General features: G+C 25.7%; 1 protein-coding gene across 1 annotated transcript; it reads right to left on the minus strand.

Annotated features, from left to right (window-relative positions):
- Positions 1–20,444: 20,444 nt before the first annotated feature.
- LOC145841634 (protein FAM200C-like) lies at positions 20,445–21,766 on the minus strand. The gene is made up of 2 exons (XM_082948988.1): positions 21,259–21,766; positions 20,445–20,566 (listed from the first exon to the last, which is right to left on the minus strand). The coding sequence occupies exons 1-2, from the start codon at positions 21,764–21,766 to the stop codon at positions 20,445–20,447; spliced, it is 630 nt and encodes a 209-aa protein (XP_082805114.1).
- Positions 21,767–22,885: the final 1,119 nt, after the last annotated feature.

A 22,885-nucleotide genomic window follows, 5' to 3' on the forward strand; every position in this document is an offset into this window, starting at 1 on the left:
ACACGTCTAAATAAAATACTTGTTGAAAAACAAAAGATAAATTGTATGAATATATAAAGCATATAAAAAATTTACTTTCTAAGCTTTTATAATTATTCTTAGCAGAAACTTTACAAAATAAGATAAAACAAAAGTTATTTAACAATTTATAATAATTAAAGTTAATTAGACATTACGTAACCTTTCAGTTTTTGTTTGCTAATTTCTGGCCAAAACCTTTCAGCCCTGTAAATAACACACTATAAATAGTCAATGTTTTAAATATGTCTTTATAAACTCTTATTAAACATATTTAGTTTATTATTGTTTTATTTTAAACAAAATAAAGTAAAAAAAAATTTAAAAAAGTTAGTGACAAGCTTTTATGTAAAAAGTCTTTTAAATTATAAAAAAATAAACGTACGGATATGAATATTTCGTTATGTAAGCAAACATTACAAAAGAGCAAAATACTAAAAAAAAAAAACACATTTTAAAACTATTTCGCTGGACTCCATGTTTGTTAAGGTTTCTTGATATCATTTTAATTTTTTTTTCTGTAATTAATTTTAAAAAGTTTATACCTGTACGGTGCTTATAATTGATTTATGTTAATCGAACAATCTTATTTAGAAGATTAGAAGCTGAGTTTCTTACTTACTATTTTTTTAAGTTTTTCTTACTAGTCATTTTAAGTAAAAATCTTAGTTAAATATTCAAAATACAAAATTTAGGGGTGTAAAAAAGTAAATAAAAATTAGTTCATAAAGTTTACACTTAATAATTTGTTATTTTTGAGAATAAACAATTACTCAGTTTCACCACAGAGCGGATTTTCAAATTGTAAATCTGTAGTAAAATAATAATGTTAAAAATGACAAATAATTAAAAATTGGTTTGAGTTAAGTTTATATACAAAAAAAAAAAAAAAAATAAATTAAAAATTATATTGATGCAAAACAACCTTTAATTTAAAAGCTATCAAATTATAGTCTACAAACAATACAATTAAACCATAGTATACAGTGGGGTATTGATATCTAATGGATTTAAAAAGGTAAAAACTTTTACAGAGTTAGAAGTTATGGAGTAGTAGATACATATTATTAAGCACACAGTTCTAATAATAAATTAATAATGTAATAATGTTCAAAATAAAACCAGGGAGTAAACATTAAAAATTTTATGAAAGCATTGTTGTTGTTGTTAACACAGTTGTATTATGATGACAAAGAATAAAATGGCTTTTTGTGAAAAATATTAGATAAGCGAAAAATAGAATGAGGGTTAGATTTCAGATGTTAAATCTAAAAAATAAGACAAAAAATTAAATATATTTAGTTGAGAGATAATCAAAGAGAGTATAAACTATTAATAACCAATTAAAAAGAATATTATACTAATTCTCCAATAATTATGATTTACAACTGGAAATGGGTATATTATAAGGCATGCAAAATTTATCTTATATCTTAATGAAATATATTTAACTAATAAACAGACTTGAAAAAGAGAAAAAATAAAAATGAAATAGTTTTAACAGTTTAAGACTGAGAATTGGAATAATATTATTTTACATACACAAATAATAAAATATCTTAATAAAATTGATACCTATGTGAGATATAAATTATAAATATTCATTTAAGTAATGTGGGCATTGGGTTATCAGTTCGTTTCTCTTGTTTAAGGTTTTTCTTTTGTCTGCTAGGGCTATATGGAGTCTTTCTAGGTTACATAAAGTGCACATGTTAGTATGGTTTGTGTTAGATTTTACTGACTCTACTATTTTCCATTCAATTGAGTATTTTATATGGTTACTGTATAGATCCCATAGGTGATTTGTAAGTTGGATACAATTTTTGGGTTTGCTTTTAAAAGGTTTTGGGAAAGATGTTTTGTGTTCATTATATCTAGACTTAAATGTTCTTTTGGTTGAACCAATATAAATTTTGTGGTCATTTACGGATGTGGAAACTTTAGCTTAGTATATGACATTACTTAGGCAACAATTGTTATCCACGGGGCAGTTTGTTTTTGTTCTACAGTTACAAAGTTTTTCGTTTTTGTCTGATTCTTTGTGAGTTTTTTGTTGTGTGAGTTTATAAGGGCCATAATATTTGGTGTGCAGTAGTATGACATATTTATAGAATTTCTGTTGATTATTTTGTGATAGATGCTGTCTTTCTTAAAATGTTTATCTACTAAATCCAGGAAAAGTTTGCCAATTTTAGTCTGTACAGATTTACAAAAGGGGGGATTGTAATAAATGCAATTTCTTTTACTAATTTTGTTAATGTTTGTACTATTAAATTGTTTGTAGGTTAAATTATATTTAAAATTACTTTTGTTTAGTGCATTTTGGTATAAGCCTTTGATGTTATTAAAATCTTCTTCATTTTTAGATAGTTTGCATAATCTTTTTTCAATCATTTTTGGTATATTGTTACGTATATTTTTGGGATGGTTGGAATTGTTGTTGATGTAGTTAGTTTTGGAATTAGGTTTACGGTAAGGACTGTGGGTGTTTAGGGATAGGTCCAGGGAGACGTCAAGAAATTCTGTGGTAGTGTTGCCAATATCAATTGTAATTTCAAAGCCTATTGAAGACATTTTTTTTTAAGGAACTTTTTAATTTTTTCAAGGGTGGAACCAGAGGATTGTTTTATAATTGCAAGACCATCATCTCTATATAAGCCTATATTTGATGGACCTGTGATTGGGGATATTTCGCTTAGGATGTATAAGCCTATTAAATCGCAGACCTCGGCACCCTGGAATGAACCCATAGCTATATCAAAGTTATTGTTATTTGTTTTTTTGGTCCAGATCCTGTTGTCATAAAATATAATGGTTTGGCAAGTGTGCATAAGGGTGTCTATTTCTTGTTTGTTGAAGGTTGTGTATTTTTCTGCAAATTTAATAGCTTTGGTGAGATGTTCTTTTTTTATTGAAGGGTAAAAATTTTTTATATCAAAATTAATGAAGCATTTATGGGATTTATCATTGAAATTATTGAACCACTTTATAACTTCTTCAGAATTTAACCATTGGGTAAGATTTGATTTTGATCATATTTTGTCAATGTGGGTTTGTAAATTTATTTTAGCAATTTTACCAAGAAAAGATTTTGATGGGTTGATTATTCTGCAACTAATGTTATGGGGGAAATTAGGTTTGTGGTCCTTGACAGTTATAAATGCTTCAGCTTTGAGGAACTTGGGAATCTTTCTATTTTTTGTTTTATAGTTGGATAATATTTTAGTACCTTCTTCATTAATTTTAATCGTTGGATCAATAGGTTTTATTGAATATACACTTGTTAAATTATTAATAATTAGTTTTTTGTAAAGTTGATGGCTAGCATAATACAGGTTGGAAGTTTTGTCAGATTTGACAATTACCATTTTAGTGTTTAACAGTTTTTTTATATCCTTTGACAGTTTTATTTGGTATTTTGATTTAAAATTTTAATCATGTCAAATAAATCATCCTCAAAAGCTTTTAAATCTTTTATTTCAGGGGCTGATCTTCTAGAGGCAAATATTTTGTTAATGTCTTCTTGTGTGGGAGTGTCTAGATAATCATGGGGGTCTTGTAAATCGAAAAAAATGCTTTCCATCTAAGTCTATTAATAAATTTGGATGTTTGGTCAAAAAATTTTGTCATGAAATATTTTTTGTTACATATAGGAATATTTTAGAGAGAATGTTCAAAGTCAATTAATTTTAATTTGTCATTTTTTGTCATTCTATTTGAGAGAGTGCTCCAACTTTACAGTGTGCTGTGATTTACTATAGAGTTTAGAACAAATAAATAACACACAGTAATCTATCCACTAATAGGAGATTGATAATTAATAATTTATTATTTTTGAGAATAAACAATTACTCAGTTTCACCACAGAGCCGGATTTTCAAATTGTAAATCTTTGGTAAAATAATAATGTTAAAAATGACAAATAATTGAAGATTGGTTTGAATTGAGTTTATATACAAAAAAAATTAATAAATAAATTAAAAATTATATTGATGCAAAACAACCTTTAATTTAAAAGCTATCAAATTATAGTCTACAAACAATACAATTAAACCATAGTATACAGTGGGGTATTGATATCTAATGGATTTAAAAAGGTAAAAACTTTTACAGAGTTAGAAGTTATGGAGTAGTAGATACATATTATTAAGCACACAGTTCTAATAATAAATTAATAATGTAATAATGTTCAAAATAAAATCAGGGAGTAAACATTAAAAATTTTATGAAAGCATTGTTGTTGTTGTTAACACAGTTGTATTATGATGACAAAGAATAAAATGGCTTTTTGTGAAAAATATTAGATAAGCGAAAAATAGAATGAGGGTTAGATTTCAGATGTTAAATCTAAAAAATAAGACAAAAAATTAAATATATTTAGTTGAGAGATAATCAAAGAGAGTATAAACTATTAATAACCAATTAAAAAGAATATTATACTAATTCTCCAATAATTATGATTTACAACTGGAAATGGGTATATTATAAGGCATGCAAAATTTATCTTATATCTTAATGAAATATATTTAACTAATAAACAGACTTGAAAAAGAGAAAAAATAAAAATGAAATAGTTTTAACAGTTTAAGACTGAGAATTGGAATAATATTATTTTACATACACAAATAATAAAATATCTCGATAAAATTGATACCTATGTTAGATATAAATTATAAATATTCATTTAAGTAATGTGGGCATTGTGTTATCAGTTCGTTTCTCTTGTTTAAGGTTTTTCTTTTGTCTGCTAGGGCTATATGGAGTCTTTCTAGGTTACATAAAGTGCACATGTTAGTATGGTTTGTGTTAGATTTTACTGACTCTACTATTTTCCATTCAATTAAGTATTTTATATGGTTACTGTATAGATCCCATAGGTGATTTGTAAGTTGGATACAATTTTTGGGTTTGCTTTTAAAAGGTTTTGGGAAAGATGTTTTGTGTTCATTATATCTAGACTTAAATGTTCTTTTGGTTGAACCAATAAAAATTTTGTGGTCATTTGCGGATGTGGAAACTTTAGCTTAGTATATGACATTACTTAGGCAACAATTGTTATCCACGGGGCAGTTTGTTTTTGTTCTACAGTTACAAAGTTTTTCGTTTTTGTCTGATTCTTTGTGAGTTTTTTGTTGTGTGAGTTTATAAGGGCCATAATATTTGGTGTGCAGTAGTATAATATATTTATAGAATTTCTGTTGATTATTTTGTGATAGATGCTGTCTTTCTTAAAATGTTTATCTACTAAATCCAGGAAAAGTTTGCCAATTTTAGTCTGTACAGATTAACAAAAGGGGGGATTGTAATAAATGCAATTTCTTTTTCTAATTTTGTTAATGTTTGTACTATTAAATTGTTTGTAGGTTAAATTATATTTAAAATTACTTTTGTTTAGTGCATTTTGGTATAAGCCTTTGATGTTATTAAAAACTTCTTCATTTTTAGATAGTTTGCATAATCTTTTTTCAATCATTTTTGGTATATTTTTACGTATATTTTTGGGATGGTTGGAATTGTTGTTGATGTAGTTAGTTTTGGAATTAGGTTTACGGTAAGGACTGTGGGTGTTTAGGAGACGTCAAGAAATTCTGTGCTAGTGTTGCCAATATCAATTGTAATTTCAAAGCCTATTGAAGACATTTTTTTTTAAGGGACTTTTTAATTTTTTTAAGGGTGGTTCCAGAGGATTGTTTTATAATTGCAAGACCATCATCTCTATATAAGCCTATATTTGATGGACCTGTGATTGGGGATATTTCGCTTAGGATGTATAAGCCTATTAAATCGCAGACCTCGGCGCGTTGGAATGAACTCATAGCTATATTAAAGTTATTGTTATTTGTTTTTTTTGGTCCAGATCTAGATTATACTAAAAAACGTATGTACAAATATACCTGTATTGTAGTTTTATTTGAGATTTGTAATTGAGATAAAACTTATAATAGTTGTGTAATCCATGTTAAGTAACTAAATGAATATCTTTACTATCGTTACTACTAAATGTTTGAAAATAACATTTTATTTGAATATCTCTAAAATTTATACATCTTGTATTGAGGCTTCATTCAGTTTTGATAATTATAACAATATAGTAACATTTTAAAATGTTATTTTAAGGAAATTTATCTTACGTAATAAAAATTATTATTAATAATGTATTTTTTACTTAGCTCTTTGAAGAATTATTAAAAATGCAGTTTGACTCAATGATCAAATTAAATTAATCTAAATAAAATTTCAGACTACACGTGAGAAGAGGTGACAAAATTACAGAAGCTAGTTTTGTCAATATTTCACAGTACATGTTTCATGTAGAGAAATGGTACAGAAATTATTAACTAAAAATGGATGAGGAAGGAGAAACGTTAGGAAATTTGACAAAGGAATTTTTGTAGCTACCGATAAAAAGTCATTACTGGCCAAATTAAAAGAAGAGTTAGTTTTTCTAAAATTTTATTAAAAGTAACAGTTTTTCTTCACGATAAGTATTTTTGTTAAACTTAACTAAAAGTTGTGATAGTAGACGTTAACTATTCTGTTAATCAACAAATACAAATTTAATAAAAAAAATTTTTTCCAAATTTTTGTATATAAGTTTTTAAGCATACAATAATCGTGGTTAATAAACAACCCTATTGTTATAGCATAAGATGGTAGACTTATCGTGAAAACATTCAAATAATGAAAACATAGTTATAATTAAAACTCTCTGTATACTTTGTTTAACATAGGTATCCAAGTTACGAGTTTATAAGCAATGAAAACTACCGAAGACGAAGTGAAAGTGGCTTAGTACAAATTGTCAGCAATGTAAAAATTATGTCAGAACGCGATTATGTGGTCTGTACTTTTTCATCAAATGTTAGTTTAGAGTAGTTTTCCTAAAGTTTCAAGAAAAATATGATCTATTTATTTTGTTAACCTTTTTATTTTATTTTAGCAGCACAAATGTATTTATACTGTAAGAGTAAATAAATATAAAATTTTAATTAAAATATATCAAGTTCAAATTTTGTATATATGTTTTATGTATAAATCTTTAAATAAATAGAACATATCTTAATTTATATTTGAGCAGAATTAATGTTATATATTTTTGATTTTTGCATATACAACTTTTTGACCTTACAATTTAACTTTTCTATGTCTGAAAAAAACTTAAACTATGTTTGACATTTTGTTAATTTAAAATAAGGCGTACGATGATTTTTAAAGTAAACGTAAACACAAGGTTGCACATAAACATCAAAAACAGACCATGTAACGTTTTGTGACCTGGTTATGTCCTTATTCGGACTCTTCAGGCAAACATAGTCACGATGAGCTGTCGTATAAGTCATAACCAAACGTTATTTTGTTGGTACAGCCGAAAAAATAAGCCAAAGTAAACATACAAATGAGCTGTTACTTAAAGGTTTTTATGGTTTTTTTGACAAACAAAGAACATTTTTGCTAAATAAACATAGTTTTTATAGGTTTGAATTAATTTACAGCTTTAAATCATTTATTTTACTACAAAATAAAAGTGAAAAATAGCAGTTTTTTAGCAAATAAAAAAAAGGGTAGCTCTATTGACTCAAAGCATGAAATTTTTGTAAATCTTATAAGAACATCCTAATTTTTGTTATTTAGCATTTATTATTAATTAGCTAACAAGCACGTCGCAGATAACTTCTATTTGCCATACACATTTAGACTAATGGCCGCAGTTTGCCGACTTCTGTTAAAACCCAAAAAACTACTAACATGTATTATAAGTGACAATTTTAAATGATAAATAGTACTAATTTGCACTATTCATTGGTAGTTTTGTTTTTCTAGCCTTATATACAAGCACAAGTATAAGTCTTAAAACTTTACTTTTACTATATACTTTTATAAATATTGTTAATTTCAAACTAGTATAACATTTTATGATTTATAGATCTGTAGACTTATTTATGAACTGATGCAAGGCACAAATAAAGATTATCCGCACCAGTTACAATCAGTCGATGATAGTTTTTATTACTACATTCAAGATATGTTATTTAACAAAAAAAATAATTTAACATAATGTTTTCCATTATTGAAAAAAAAAGCTTTCTTTAGAGTATAATAAAACTAAAAGAAAAAATTCAAACTTTTTGAAACTGATTAAAAACTATTCAATAATTTATTACCAACTTTAATTGTGCGTCGTATATTAAGAGTTTTATTTCATACCAAACTAAATCTTTTAACATTTCTACTTTTGTATAATAATACTGAAATTGAAGTGTAACTGTACATGTTTAAAAATAGTAACAATACAAATTTATTCTTTATTTTTCACATTTTTAATAGTTTATTTTATACTTGTTTATTATATGTTTTGGTTTTTAGAAAACAAATATAGACGGACGAGGTCTTTGACCGAAACTTAGTTTGTAAAATAAATTCTTGAAAGAATAAATTCATTATACTTGTTCATCTTAAAAACATTAATTCAAAAACAACAAAGTTTAATTTTGTCGTTAATGTTATCAATTAAGTAATGATATTTATTTTCGGAATTTATCAAAAAATAATTCTAGGGTTCTTTGTTTCTACCAACCAGCAAGCAGTATTGAACCATGTGCCGCAAAACAATGAAGAAATTGAACTGAAAATCGGTGACGTCATCTCCATACCTGGATCCAGGAACGACGCGAGAAAATCCAACCTTCTGAACGGTTACTCCACGGGCAGGAACGTGAGGACTGGCAAGACAGGTGTGTATCCTTCCTACAAAACTTTCGACACAGCTTCCATGGGTTCAAGGTGGACTCGTTTCAATCAAGGGTGAAAAATTGAAGTTATACATCGGACAAACGTTGATAGTTTCAAACATCAGCCCTTATTTTTATTGTGTTTTAGTTATTTTCTTATATATATATTTTTTTAAGTTAGAAAATTTGGTTTTCTTAAAGATTTAAAGTAGCTTGTTTTTAATTTTAAAATAGTTGTTCTATTTATTTAAATGAATAGTGATTGAGGTGTCAAAAGTATATAACTTTTAGTTGTAATATAGTTTTTGACTTTGAAACATGTTTTAATTTTTAGAAAAATAGTTTACTCTTAAATAGTTTTCGTAAAAAACAAAAAAAAAATTAATTTAAGCGCTGATAAATTTCTTTGTTTTATACGTAAAAACTAAAATATAGATATCTTAATCTAAATATACTGAACAAAAGAATCTCATAAGAAATTGTACAGCAAAATTAAGCTGTTTTAAAAATGTACAAATAAACGAAGAGACTTAAATTTTGCATAAAGTTATTGTTTATAAAGAGAAATATTTGACTTTGAAGCTCTGTAAATAATTCTTTTTGGGTTTACTTTTTGGGTTTTATATCGTTCTGTTATAAAGATAAACAAAATACTAACTGTAAAAAAAATTTCTACATTAACTTTAAAAAAAGTATAACTAGTGTTAGAACAAACTTATTTATTTAAGTTTTTATTTATTGTATATGTTTTTCAGAATTAACATTTTGAATATATGTCACTTAGTTAAATAAAAAATTTAAGTACCAAAAAAATATTTTGCGATACTTATTAATAGCTAATTGCCTGCAGCAATTCATTTTTTTTATGTCTTTTTAATAGCAGAAGAAAAAAATACAAAACCATACATATGGTTATGTCTCATAATTTATTAATAAATTCTTTCGTATTTTGTTTTCTAGTACAAAACTTATCTACTTACATAAACTATCATAGTCAGTTTTAATAATTTTTAAAGGTTGTAAGTAATAACAAATTTTAAAAGTTTTTGAAATGTTCAATAAATTTAGTTATATAAGAATTAGATAATATAGTTAATTTAAGCAACAGTAATTTTTAAAATATAATCTTTATAAGTTGTTATGATTGTTCTTTGTCGCTTATTTTATTTTATTTTCATTGCTTGTTTTATTTTTATACGTTTGCTATCTTAGTTAAATTACTAAGTAAATTAATTATAGTTATATAATTATAAACTATTAATCTAATTAATTTTGCTTGAATATGTTAATCGGTATTAAATGAGTATTTTCTGATAAAATCTCTAACTTTTTACTTTCTTAAAATTTAATTTTAAAACTAATTGCTAACAAAAGTAAATGATTAGTATTAGTTGAAATCGATTTTAGTTTTTTGCTTAATAGAAATCATGTCACAAATTCCTGTTCACTATATCTTTAAATTTTTGTGTTTTTAAGACTTCTTTTCTGAAAATTTATTTTCCTGTTTAATATAAGCCATTACATATGTCAAGCTACATAAACTATCTTAAAATATCTTGTGTTTTGTCAAATCATAGAAAGGGTATTTAAAAAAAAACTAAAAAGATTCTATAGTAGTTTACTATTCAAGTAATTATAATACTAATACTAATACTAAGTTTATTAATTTGAAAGATTGAAGTTTTATCAGATATTGAAAGTTATTAATCATTAAGTTGTGTAAACGTTAACAGTGTTAAACATATGCACTTAAGGTTGCTTGGTTTGATCTCAACAGCGGTTTCTAGCGACTATGCTTGCCTGATGAGTCCTAATAAAAGGACGAAACCGGTCGTAAGTTGTCTCGGATATCGTTGTTGATGGTCATGTGGAAAAGTTTAAGTAGAAAAGAATTATATTCAATTTATTAAATAAATTTTTTAAAGATGACTAGGAGAATCAAAATGTGTCCTAAAATTACTTTTTAAGCTCTTTTTTTCGGTGGTAGGTGAAAGTTTAGTAGTTAAATTAATAAGTATCTTAATATTAGTTTATCAGACAAATAGTGAGTTCATTAATACAAAAATTGCAGTTTTACTTTTTAATAATAAGCCCTGTACATATATTCAAAACTCAGACTGACTCATGTATAAGACTGATTAAAATTAAATGATTTTAAATGTTTAAAAAAAAAAGAAATGCGGCCCGCAAAGATTTTTAAAATTCAAAATTTTTCCCGCGAGTACCTTTAGACTCCTAACCCCTGTAATTATTTAAATTAGTTAAAAAAAAACTACTGATTAATGTTCTGTTAAATTTATTTTAACCTTTTTGATATTTTAAACTCACAAGCGAAATTCTAGAAGTATTTTTCATTAAATTAGTTAGTAATTTGTTTTATATTACTAATTGCTCGGTTTTGAGTGGTTGTTTAACCATGTGATACATAAACAAAACATTAAATAAGCAATATATAAAATTAACAAAAACTTATATTAGTTCTTTAGTTTGATTTAATATACTGATTTTTTATAATGTCCTGGACAGAACGTAAAAAGGTATCCGTGGTGTGCGACTCGATAACCAAAAGGTTCTTCGTTCACCAGGTCCTAGAACTAAATATTTTGAGCGTGTTCATTTTCTTTCAATAACCCATGATGATAATGGCTTTGAAAATTCAGTGATTACTAGCTGGTATTTTATTAATTAAACTTTATTTAAAACCAAAAATTACTTTCCAACAACCAAAAACTTAAAAAAATTGGTACTGCTCTTTTAATGTGTATCATAATTCTTTATACATATAAAAAATACTTTTTAGATATATTTTTATTAACATTATTTCGACTTTTCAAGTTAAGCAGCTGATTTACATTCTAACACTTGTACGGTTATATTAAAATTTAAACTTCAGAATAAAATATGTTTATGTAAATTACATGAAAAGGTAGTAATAACAGGTTCAATTTTTATATGTTTACTTATAAAAGTACAAACATATACATTTTACTATAAAAACACAACAAACATGGAGTATAAAACGTTAAAAGATTGTAAACTTTTATAATATTACAAAACTTAAAATAATAACTTAGAAAGATATACTCTTAAATATGTCATTGAACCGAAATTGAAGATAGAAAAAAACAACTAGTTGCTTTAATTATATTAAAATTGAATACAGAATATTTAATACAACAGACAAAGCAACAAAAAGTTTTTAATGATTACTAATTAAAACCTTTTTATAAATTGTTAAGTTTTTCTCTAATAAAACAAATATTGTATTGATAAATTTCTGTTGAATCTAAAATATTCTTTAATTTTGTGCTTTAATTTTATATTTTGTTTTTATAATTTATAAAATGTTATTTGAAAAAAAGGGCATATATAAAGCTTTATTTAAAAAAAACTAAAATATATGTAATACTCTGCTTCGTTTATTATACTGAGGTAAAACATTATTAAAAAATGTTTGCCTTATGTAATTTCATGATAAATTTAACTAAATGGGTAAAGTTTTAGTTTAGCTTAAGAATTTATTTTAGTTGAAAAATGTTAGTCAGTAAACTCTTTAATTATGTCTATGATGTAATTCATAAGTTTTTAAACCAAAAAAATAAATAAATTTATAACTAATGGAACTTTAAATTTAGTTTGTTTAGATTATGGATATAATAAAACAACATATTTTATAAAGTAAGATTTTGAACATATTTAAATAATAATTATTTTAATAATAAATTGTATAATTCTAATGTTAAGTACTGTATATATATGTATATACATATCACAGATGTTCTTGTGCTAAAACTTTATTTCAACTAACGGCGTTTCACTGCTCTCAAATAAATTTAAGAACAGATCTACGGAGTCTCAAAAAGCTCTAAGAATAGAGAGCTTTATTTGACTCTATTCTTAGAGCTTTTTGAGACTCCGTAGATCTGTTCTTAAATTTATTTGATAGCAGTGAAACGCCGTTAGTTGAAATAAAGTTTTAGCACAAGAACATCTGTGATATACATTCCGATAAGCTTAGCTTATCAGGATCTCCAGGTTTTAACGCCTTATAACGTTACATCTTATGTATATACATATTAAGACTATTTTTCAACTTAAAAAAAACTAAACTAGTCAAAAAAATTCAAATTAGCTTTTTGCAAATTTTTTAAAATTTTTGTTTTTTTTATATTTTAGGCCACAAATAAATTAATAATAGTTATAAAGGGTTAAACTAACATACATTACCTGTTAAAAATATTCAATATTTTTATTGAAAGTGTCGGTTTAAAAGTATATTGAAAGGTTCTTCGTGCACCAGGTTTTTGTTTGTGTAAAATTTTTTTTTTTTTTGGCGTTCAACAAACTAATTATTATTTTTCATTAAGTTATTTTCTTGAATTTCGCTAAGAATAAGGACGTAAGGCAAGGTTCATATTTATTTTAGATTTATTTAATTTTTATAAAATTTATGTTCTAAAATTCAGCAAATATTGACCATGTTGTTTCAACTAATCAACCATAACACTAATATGATGATATTTCAACACTTTATTTTAAGGGTTGCCAAATTTTTTGTGAAAATATTTCCAAGGTTGTACAAATTTGTTTCTGGATTTTAAAAGTGTATTTTCTAAGTCTATTTTAGTGTATAGGTAAATTTAAGATAAAAAACTGTCCTAAAAGTGGCTTTTATTGTATTTAGTAGACTTTGGTATCTTAAATAAGTTTAAAAGTTTAAAATATTTTTGAATTCCAACTATTTCTTTTTTTAGTGAAATTTTGTTAAGAATTCAAGTTTTTTTTTGTTTAAATTCTCTAATTCCAGTTCTTCCCATTTAGGTTTAACCCTTTTTTACTATTTATTTAACTATAAACTTTTACGTTTCCTTACAATTTAGTTTTACTACTAAAGTTTTATGTAAAATATTTGTATTATTATTACTACTTAATAATTTTATCAATAGAATAGCATATTCCATACGAATGTATATTATTAAGAAAATATGAAGGGAACAAAGTTCCAATTTTAAAGAAAAATCACAAAAGACAATATAATAATATTCATATATTTCAATAGCTAACATTTAATTTGTAAATGATTTTTAGTCATGGTTTCTAATTTTAATGGCTAACTTTTGATATACTAAGTTAGTTATCATAATGTTTGTGTCTCATGAAGAAATTGAAACGATTTCTTGCTAAACCTTCTTTTTGAAAAAAAAGATTTTTTAAGAAAATTGATGTGGGGGCAACTCTAAACTTTTGTTTTATTAGTTATATGAGAAGATAATTTTACATACGTTATATTTTACAAATTCTCTTACATAATAAAATAAATTTACTTTATTTTATAAATTAAACTGTTGAAAGTTCGTTTATCAAAACCTAATTAATAATAAAAAAAAAAAGTGGTACAACACTTGAAAACGCCTAGACACGCCCTTGTAGTATTGTAGTGTTAGTTTTTGCACTTCGGTTTAGTTTTATCATTGTAGTAATTAACTGCTAATGAAGTTTAATAAACTTTTTTATCTTTTTATCTTTAAAGTTGTTCAATAACTAATAAAGACATGTTAAGACTACTACTTTTAAAGTATGCAAAAAATTATACAAAAAGATATATTTTAGTTCATTTTAACGCAAATTATTTACACATATGCCTTTCGATAAATATTTTGAAGAGAGAAATATCATAAACTTTTACAAAAACAAACTTGAATTTTTTTATTCTAGATAGCTCGTTGCCAAACATTTTCCAAACCCTGCTGTGATAATAGTAGTAATAGTAAAGTAGTATAAACAAATGATGTTTTTACGACAATAAAAGTTTTTCATTAATTTAGAATACTCGAAACATATTAAACGATTATGACGTAAAGTTTTCCACAAAATGTTTATAATAAAAAAAAAGTTTCGTGTATATTGTATAGAAACTGGTATGTTTGTGGTAAGTAAGCAATGACTAAAGAAAATACTGACAATCTTGATAATCTAGAAATAGAAAACTATTTAAATGATAATGATGTTGTTAAAGACTTATTCATAAAAAAATCAAGATCTCAAAAACACAAAGATTCTAAAGCTGTTGATAAAATGAAATGTAAAAACTGTTGTAAGTGGAAAAAAGTTAAGAAGTTTAACAGCATTACATTTTCAGATGTCAGTAAATATTTTGATAAAAGAAGTAATATAAACATTTCAAATTGCGGAGATATACTACATGAAAACACAACACTTAAAAGTGTTAATAAAAATAAAACAAATGAAAAATACGAAGAGTATAGAAATATGAGTGAGACTGATTCATTCTCTAAATATTTAGATAAACCAAAAATAAAGAGTTTTAAAGCTTCGCACAAAAGTAAAATAGATTTTCCAAAAACTAAAAACAAAAAATCAACAATTAAAAGATCAAAGTGTCAATGCAAATATAGCACAAAATGTTTGAACGAAATTCTGAATGTTTGCACTAAAGACAAAAAATGTAGAAAAACTCCGATGAAAATAAAAACTCTCCACAAAAACTACACGAGGTTTATTGCAATGAAAATAAAACCGAAAAAAACTCAATTTTACTGCTTGTGGTAAAACGTTGTCGTTAAACTGCATTATTTTATTATTAAAAACTTGAAAGATAAAAATTAAGTTTTGAGTATTTATCCTGATTTATATTACCTAAATTTACACCTTAACTTATGTAATCTTTGTTTAAAATTTGTTTTAAGTAAACTATTTTATTTGCGTCTTAACTCTATTCTTTAAAAGTTTTAAACACAGTTTCTTATATAAGTAAAGTTTTGTGATGTTTTAAATAAAACTTGAAAAAATGTTTAAATTTTTGTCATAAACATATGAGAATATTATCTAAGAAAACAGCAACAACTCATAGATTGTTCAGATAATCTACAAAAACAAAAATATCTAAAACTCACAGTAATCACTTATCTTTTGTACTCATTTTTTTTACAACCAATAAGAATTTAAATTTGTTTTTTATAAAGGAATCGCTTAAAAATTATGAACCAGGTATATGTTATGAATGGGTATGGTTCAGAAGGTGATTAAGCGGGAATTTTGCTCACTTTATCATCGACTATATGAATTGATTTCTTGCTTGGAACAAAGCATAAACAAAGAAAGGTATATGGACGTAAAAGCTCGTGTTCCCAGAATCGAGACTTGTACGGAAATGTGTACTTACAAGCTAAAAGTATAAAATAAAAACAAATTACCATAGAGCTTCTAGTTCTAATAAAGCAAGAGTGTCATACTACCGTTAACTAATTAAACTAAATTATATAAAATTTCGAATAGTAAAGAATTTTTTACGCGATAAAACTGACAAAAATGAGTAAATTTTATCAATTTTGCATGGTGAACAAAATTTCATAGTCAATAAAAAATGAAGTCAAAGGTATCTGTGACTACAAACTATTTTCTTTTACAAATGTTTACAAACGTTTACAAATCTTTAAAATTTTTAAAATTGTTGATTTATCTTAAGCAACTTTCATAAAATTTGCGAAAGTTTTTATGTAATTATAAGTTTGAAAAAACTATACAAAATGAAAAAATGAAAAATTACACTTAGCCGTATAAACAACTGTTTTGTCTATTTAAATGCATCGAAATAATTTCAATACGGAGTAATAAGTTTTTTGTCAAAAGTAATTTTATTTTATAAAGAGACTAAACTGAGTAAAAACTACTATGAAAAGTAGAATCAACTTTTCATTAAAGGAGTATGTGTATTATGTTTTATTTATAACTTATTTTATGTTGAGATTTCATTAATTAAAAAAAGAATATTCAATTATTATAACCAAGTTAAACAACATTAAAATAAAGTTTTAATTTGTATACTTTGTTCTACAACATAGATTAAACAGTTATGTTTAAGCAGCATTTTGTAGAGATTACTAATTTAGAAATTAGGTAAGTAACTTCATTACAATTACTTTAGTAATCAAGAAAAATTTAATTAGTTTGATGTAATTAACTAAGAATAAATAAAACTCAAAAACAAGCTTTGTTTTGAGTAAAGTAGTCGCAAGAACAACAATTCCAGAAGTTCAAAATAAATAAAAAAATTTATTAATTACCAATTGACCCATATTAGTTTTTTCTTAAAAGGGACCATATCTCCCCTGTCGGAAAATCCTAATATATAAGCTTTGTTTGTTCAAAGTACCTTATTTACGATTATATTTAAAACTAATATTTTTAGCAATTGGTTTTTGTAAATAAAAACCACCAGATAATGTAAAAAAAAACTTAGTTCAGTTTAGTTAATAAAGCTTAAATATTATACTTAGAGGTTCTGTTAGATATTTCTAGTCTTACAGTATGCATAGGTCAAATTGTTAGTATAAAAACATTATATAAAATTTCGTTAATCAAATCACTAAAAAAGATAAACTTTCATATTTAATGCACTAGAAAATACTGCAAAGCAGTGTTTCTGAGAAATGTTCAATCTACACTTTACGTAAAGAAACTAAAATTTATTAAAAAATAATATAACAATTATTTAAATAAAAAAGTAGTTAAACAAAAACCATACTATTTATGCTCATCTTGAACAAGATAACTTTGAAGTAATAGAAACTTTTTTATTTATTTAAACTTTATACTATTTTTTATTATTGACCATACATTTAGTGAAATAGAGTAAAATGAACACAAATTGTTTCTAAATTAATACTTTTTTGCTAACATAATTTTTTGAATTATTATGCATATAGAAGTATCAAGTTATTACAAACTAATTAAATAAGATAAAAGACTTTTTTTAGAGAGACTATTAAATTTTAATTTTATTAAGTAATTTTTTAAAACTATAAAACTTACGAACTGTTCTTTTCAGTTGTTGTAGATGCTGCTATTAAGATATTTAAGTTATTATAAGCAAATACTTTTATGCTCATACTGAGCAATCATTTTTTGAAATTTATCCATTAACAAATTTTATGCTAAACATCATATCAGGGTTGGCAGCCTTTGATCAATCACGGACCAATTTGATTTTAAAAATTTAGTCGCGGGTCGAACTGTATAAAAAAATCTTCCATATGCTGCAGTGGTATCAATTATTTTTAGTAATCAATATAGAAACTTTTTAAAAGCAAAAATGAGATGAAATAAGAAACTAGTGAACTAAAAAGGGTAACTATTGAATTAGAGGCCTAACTATAAACTTTCAATACATTAAAAGTTCTTTATATGGTTTTTAATATGTGTGCTTTGAGCTAATAAGTGCCTTGCAGGTTAGGGACATTGAGGGCCGAGTTTTGTCCGCAGTTTTACAAGACATGTATTAAAACCTAACAGTTTTTAAACTTGTTAATTTGCTATTAAAAACCACTAACTGTATCTTTGCAAGCCTAAGAATAACTTTGGCAAATGAATTACACTTTATAATACATCTTAAACAACATTACGCATATCATACTGTATACTGTAAAAGTTAAAAAATTTATAAAACTATCAATTTCGCAGTAAATTGTAAGATAACAACCAAACAGATTTATTAAACTGACCAATTAGCTACAATACATCTATATACATATTTTAGTCAATATTCAAACAGTTGAAAAAATCTGCTTTTAAGCAATCCTTAAAGTTTAGTAACATTCCTATAAACTAAAATAATATTGAAAAATTTACACAACAGTACTCCCTTATATTACTAATATTAATTGGTTTTTCAAGATCAGGTATTTTCAATACTTTATCGAGTTAAATAAAAACAGCTTGCATTATAACCCTTACAAAATATAATAAAAAAGTTTTTTTATAAAATTCATTGAACAAGATAAAGAATTTGACGCTCAAAATATAGTCTAAAGATCTGAAGTAAAGTAAGACATTTCCATTATTTATATTATAGTTATTAAATTAGAAAGACAGAAACAATATAAATTGTATATAATTACCTAAAAGAAAAAATATAATTTCATTTTAGCTATGTGGAATTTTTATCCTTTTATAACCTAAAAAACTAATTAGTTATAAAATACATTAAAAAAATAAACCTAATTTTTAGAATATTTATGTGACATTTTTAGTTTGAGTTTCAAAACAGTCACTGCTTGCTTTAACTTCATTAGTATTTTATCCTAAAGGAGAAAAATCAACCGAGCTCTGGGTGTTGAAACTTGTCGGTTGGTCCCTCTGACCTTCCTGTCTCTGTATGAATAGGCTTCATTAATTAACAATACAAAAACATATCCTTTAAGTTTTACTTTAATTATTCTTTGTTACTTTGGGCTTTTGTCATTTAGAGTCTAAAATAAAAGTTGTAAGTATTTTAATGACTAATATTTCCGGTATCTTCAACCAATTAAAACTAACATGGGCTTGTTGCCTGCCACCAGAATGAACCTGCTGCCAGTTGTTGCCTCGCTGCTGGCTTCCGTTGTTTCTTCTACCTCTTCTTCGTCTTCTCATTGCAACTTTCAGTCTCGGTCCTTATCTGGGTATTGAGTTTCATGCTTCTTGTCTATCAAGCTGCTGTCAAAAAAAAAACATAACTGTTAGATTTTTCTTTTTTGGTAAGTTAAAAAACAGGTTTAACTAAAAAAAATTTGAAATTTTTGACCATTTAATATGTATACAAGATTACTTGTTTAAGATTTTTATTTGCAAAACTAAGTTTTACTCTTTAAGGGATAATCAGTTGCAAGTTTATTCTTATTCAAATAGATTTCAAATCTTGTTCTACTTGAATAAGATTTAAATTGTAACTGAAGATCCCTTAAAGCAGTGGTTCCCAACCTTTTTGATGCCCCGCACCCCTAAAATCTCTTAATTTGATCTCGCACCCCTGACACTATATGCTCAATTATTTATTAATAATTGTATTATGAAATGATTGATTTCATTAATTAATAATTTGTATTTTAATTTTTATGATAGTGTACTATATTGACAAAAATAAAATACTTGGAAAATTAAAAACATAACAAACTATAATTGAACAAGTTTTATCTATTTTTTATAACGTAGAAAACATCAGAACTAACTCTTCCCTTCGCAACGATAAACGTTTTATGAAGGTCAAGCAAGTGAGTTTGGGCTCATCACTTGTAATTCTACCTGCTCATTTTTAAACAAACTAAAAAAAATTAATTACCTTTTAATTAAACGAAAAAAACTAATCTATCTTTATAAAAAGCATTTTTTTTCAATTAAAATTAACAAAAAACTAAACTAATCTTATATATTTAATAAAAAATCCTAAATGACACATCATTATCCTCACAAGGTATTTAGCAAATTAAAAAAATATTATTCATGCAATATTATTTTGAAAAGATTAAGAACTTAATTTTAAATCTACTCTAAAGTTAATACTTTTTTGTTTCTGTCTATTGTACAAAACTTTCTGAAAACGTGGCATTTTGTTGCTGATGGTAACTCGCCATGTCTGCCTGTGCATTCAAGTGGCTTCTTGATTTAGTTTTTATAGACAAAAGAGTACTAAATCCAGACTCACACAAGTAAGTCGTCGCGAATGGAATGAGAGTACTTAGTGCTTTTTCACCAAGTTTTGGAAACATATTCATTGAACAACACCAATATTGCTCAAGAGTTTTGCTTTCAAACTGCATTTTAATAAAACGGTTCATGCATAATTCAATAAGTTCATCTTTTAACGATTCATCATCCGACATGTGATTCAAATTAAAAGAATATGGATTTATTATCCATTCTTCAGAAAATTTCCAGTTCTCCTATTTTGAAATATCCGTCAAAAGACTTGGATAGTATTTCCAAATGGTTCATAATTTCTTCACGCACTCTTGGAACGAAACACTCATCTTCATCAGTCACTTCTTCGAGTAATGGAAAGTTTGATAAATTGCCTCTTTTAACTCGTCGACACCAGAGATTTAACTTTTTTTTTTAAAGCATTTATTATTTCACGACATTTTAAGATATTTACATTTCTCCCTTGCATGGAAACACTCATGTCATTCAAGCGGCTGAAAATATCACTTAAGTAAGCTAGTATTTGAATAAATTCTTTTGACTCCATTTCTTTGAAGTGGTCACGTTCCTTAAGAAAACATTTACTTCTTTCCTCAATTCAAAAAAGCGCTTAAAAGCTCTTCCACATGATAGCCAGCGGACCTCCGTATGGAAAAGTAAAACTGAATGTTCACTACCATAATCTTGACACAAGGGCTTAAAAAGACGGTGATTAAGAGCACGACCTCTAATCTAGTTGATTGTCCTCACACAAATATCAAGGACATTTTTAGATTTCGAGGGCAATGTTTTTGCTGCCAAGGCATGTCGATGAAGAAAACAGTGAGTACCCTGCAAGTGCGGAATATCCTGTTTTAACAAAGCAAAAATACCAGATATATTTCCCAACATAGCAGAGGCACCGTCAGTACATACAGAACCAATAACTTGCATGTCTAAGTCATGTTTCGCAAAAAAATTCTTGACACATTGAAAGATGTATTTTGCTTTTGTAGTTCTTTTTGTAGTTCTTTTTGTAGTTCTTTTTGTATCGAACCATCATGCACATATCTCACTAGTACAATCAATTGACTGCAACTTTCAACATCGGTTGATTCGTCCAACTGGAGAGAGATTTTTAAAGAACTAGCTTTGATTTCAGCAATGACTTGATCCAAAACATCCGAACTTAAATCTTTAAATCGACTTTGAATAATGATGTTAGATAGCGGCACTAACTCAAGCTTTTTTGAAGCTTCTTTTCCCAGAACATCTACTGTCATTTGAAACACACATGGCTTTATCAACTCCTCAGCAATTGTATGAAGCTTTTTGGATTTAGCTACGTTATACGCCACATGGTAAGAAGCCAATAAAAGAGGTTTGCCAGCAGATACAAAACCGAACTTGGGAAGTGTTCCTCGTGATTCATTGCGGATCCTTTTAGATTTCAATGACTCAAAATCATGACCTGAAATATCTGCTCCACCATGTCGTTTGTTAAAATGTTCTTGTAACTTAGATGGTTTCAAATTTGAGTTCGAAAATACAATGTTACATAACATGCTTTACGGTTTTTGCAGGCCTTCAACTGTTTCAGTGCAAGTAAAATCAAACTGAACATAACTTTCATTCCACTTCCTTATCTTTGTCATGATTGAGTACTAATTAAATAAACTGTGTTGTAAAAAAAAAATAAAAAAGTCAATTACTAAGAAACTTTTTTTCATAAAATGCTTCAGCCTATGACTTCGTCATTTAGTCTTTTAAAATTTGAAAAAATATTATAAGTGAGGAAAAAGCACTAGAAAAGTAATAAATATAAGCTTAAACTTAAAACTAAACTTTTTATACAAATTGTTATGAATATATGTACTTCTTAAAATATAAAAACCAGCTGTTCTAAATTAAGCTTATGTAATGTAATGTTTTATTTTCAAAACTATTAGCAGCTAGGGGGTTTCAAAATAATAAAGGTTTGAGTTAAGATTTTAAAAATTAAAAGATATTGAGTCTTATATTGTCCAAAAATATGTATAAAAGCAAATACAAAAAACGTTTGTATCCTTACAACATAAATAGAAAAAAGTAGATTGAAAAAGGTAAACGTTTTAAGTTCAAAAAAAGTATGAATAGAAATAAAGTTGATGCATTGAATACTTTTGCTGATCTATAAAAATTGGTTTCACTAAAGCTATAAACAAGTTTTCTTAAATGGTATAACATACAGTAGTTGCTGTGAACTTTGCAATTTACTGATGTTAAATCTTTAAGCACCACTTTCTGCACAACTAAGCTTTATAAAATATTACATTATAAATGTAATAGACTTAAAAGAACCTGTTCTTAACAGCTAATAAAAAACCTGCTGAAGATACTAATTCTTATCTAAGTATTTCAATTAAAATAGATGCTAGCTCATTAACTGTTTTAAACAATTAATGGCCAGTTAAGTAAATAAAATTTTTAAAGAATAGATGATTAAAATTCACAGGTGTAGAACTCTAAGAAATCTTTACTGAAATGTTAATTCTAAACTAACAGCTATTAAATGAAATTAGTTAAAATAGTTTACTTCTAGAAATTCGCTCTTGCTCTATGACGTATTAATAAAATTAATTTATTCAGAAAATTAGCGCAAACTTTTTTTTATAACATAATGTACTTTTCAACTTTATAAACTT

The sequence above is a fragment of the Thalia democratica genome, chromosome 7 (genome assembly GCF_965202585.1).
Source record: "Thalia democratica chromosome 7, ktThaDemo2.hap1.1, whole genome shotgun sequence".
Classification (NCBI taxonomy): domain Eukaryota; kingdom Metazoa; phylum Chordata; class Thaliacea; order Salpida; family Salpidae; genus Thalia; species Thalia democratica.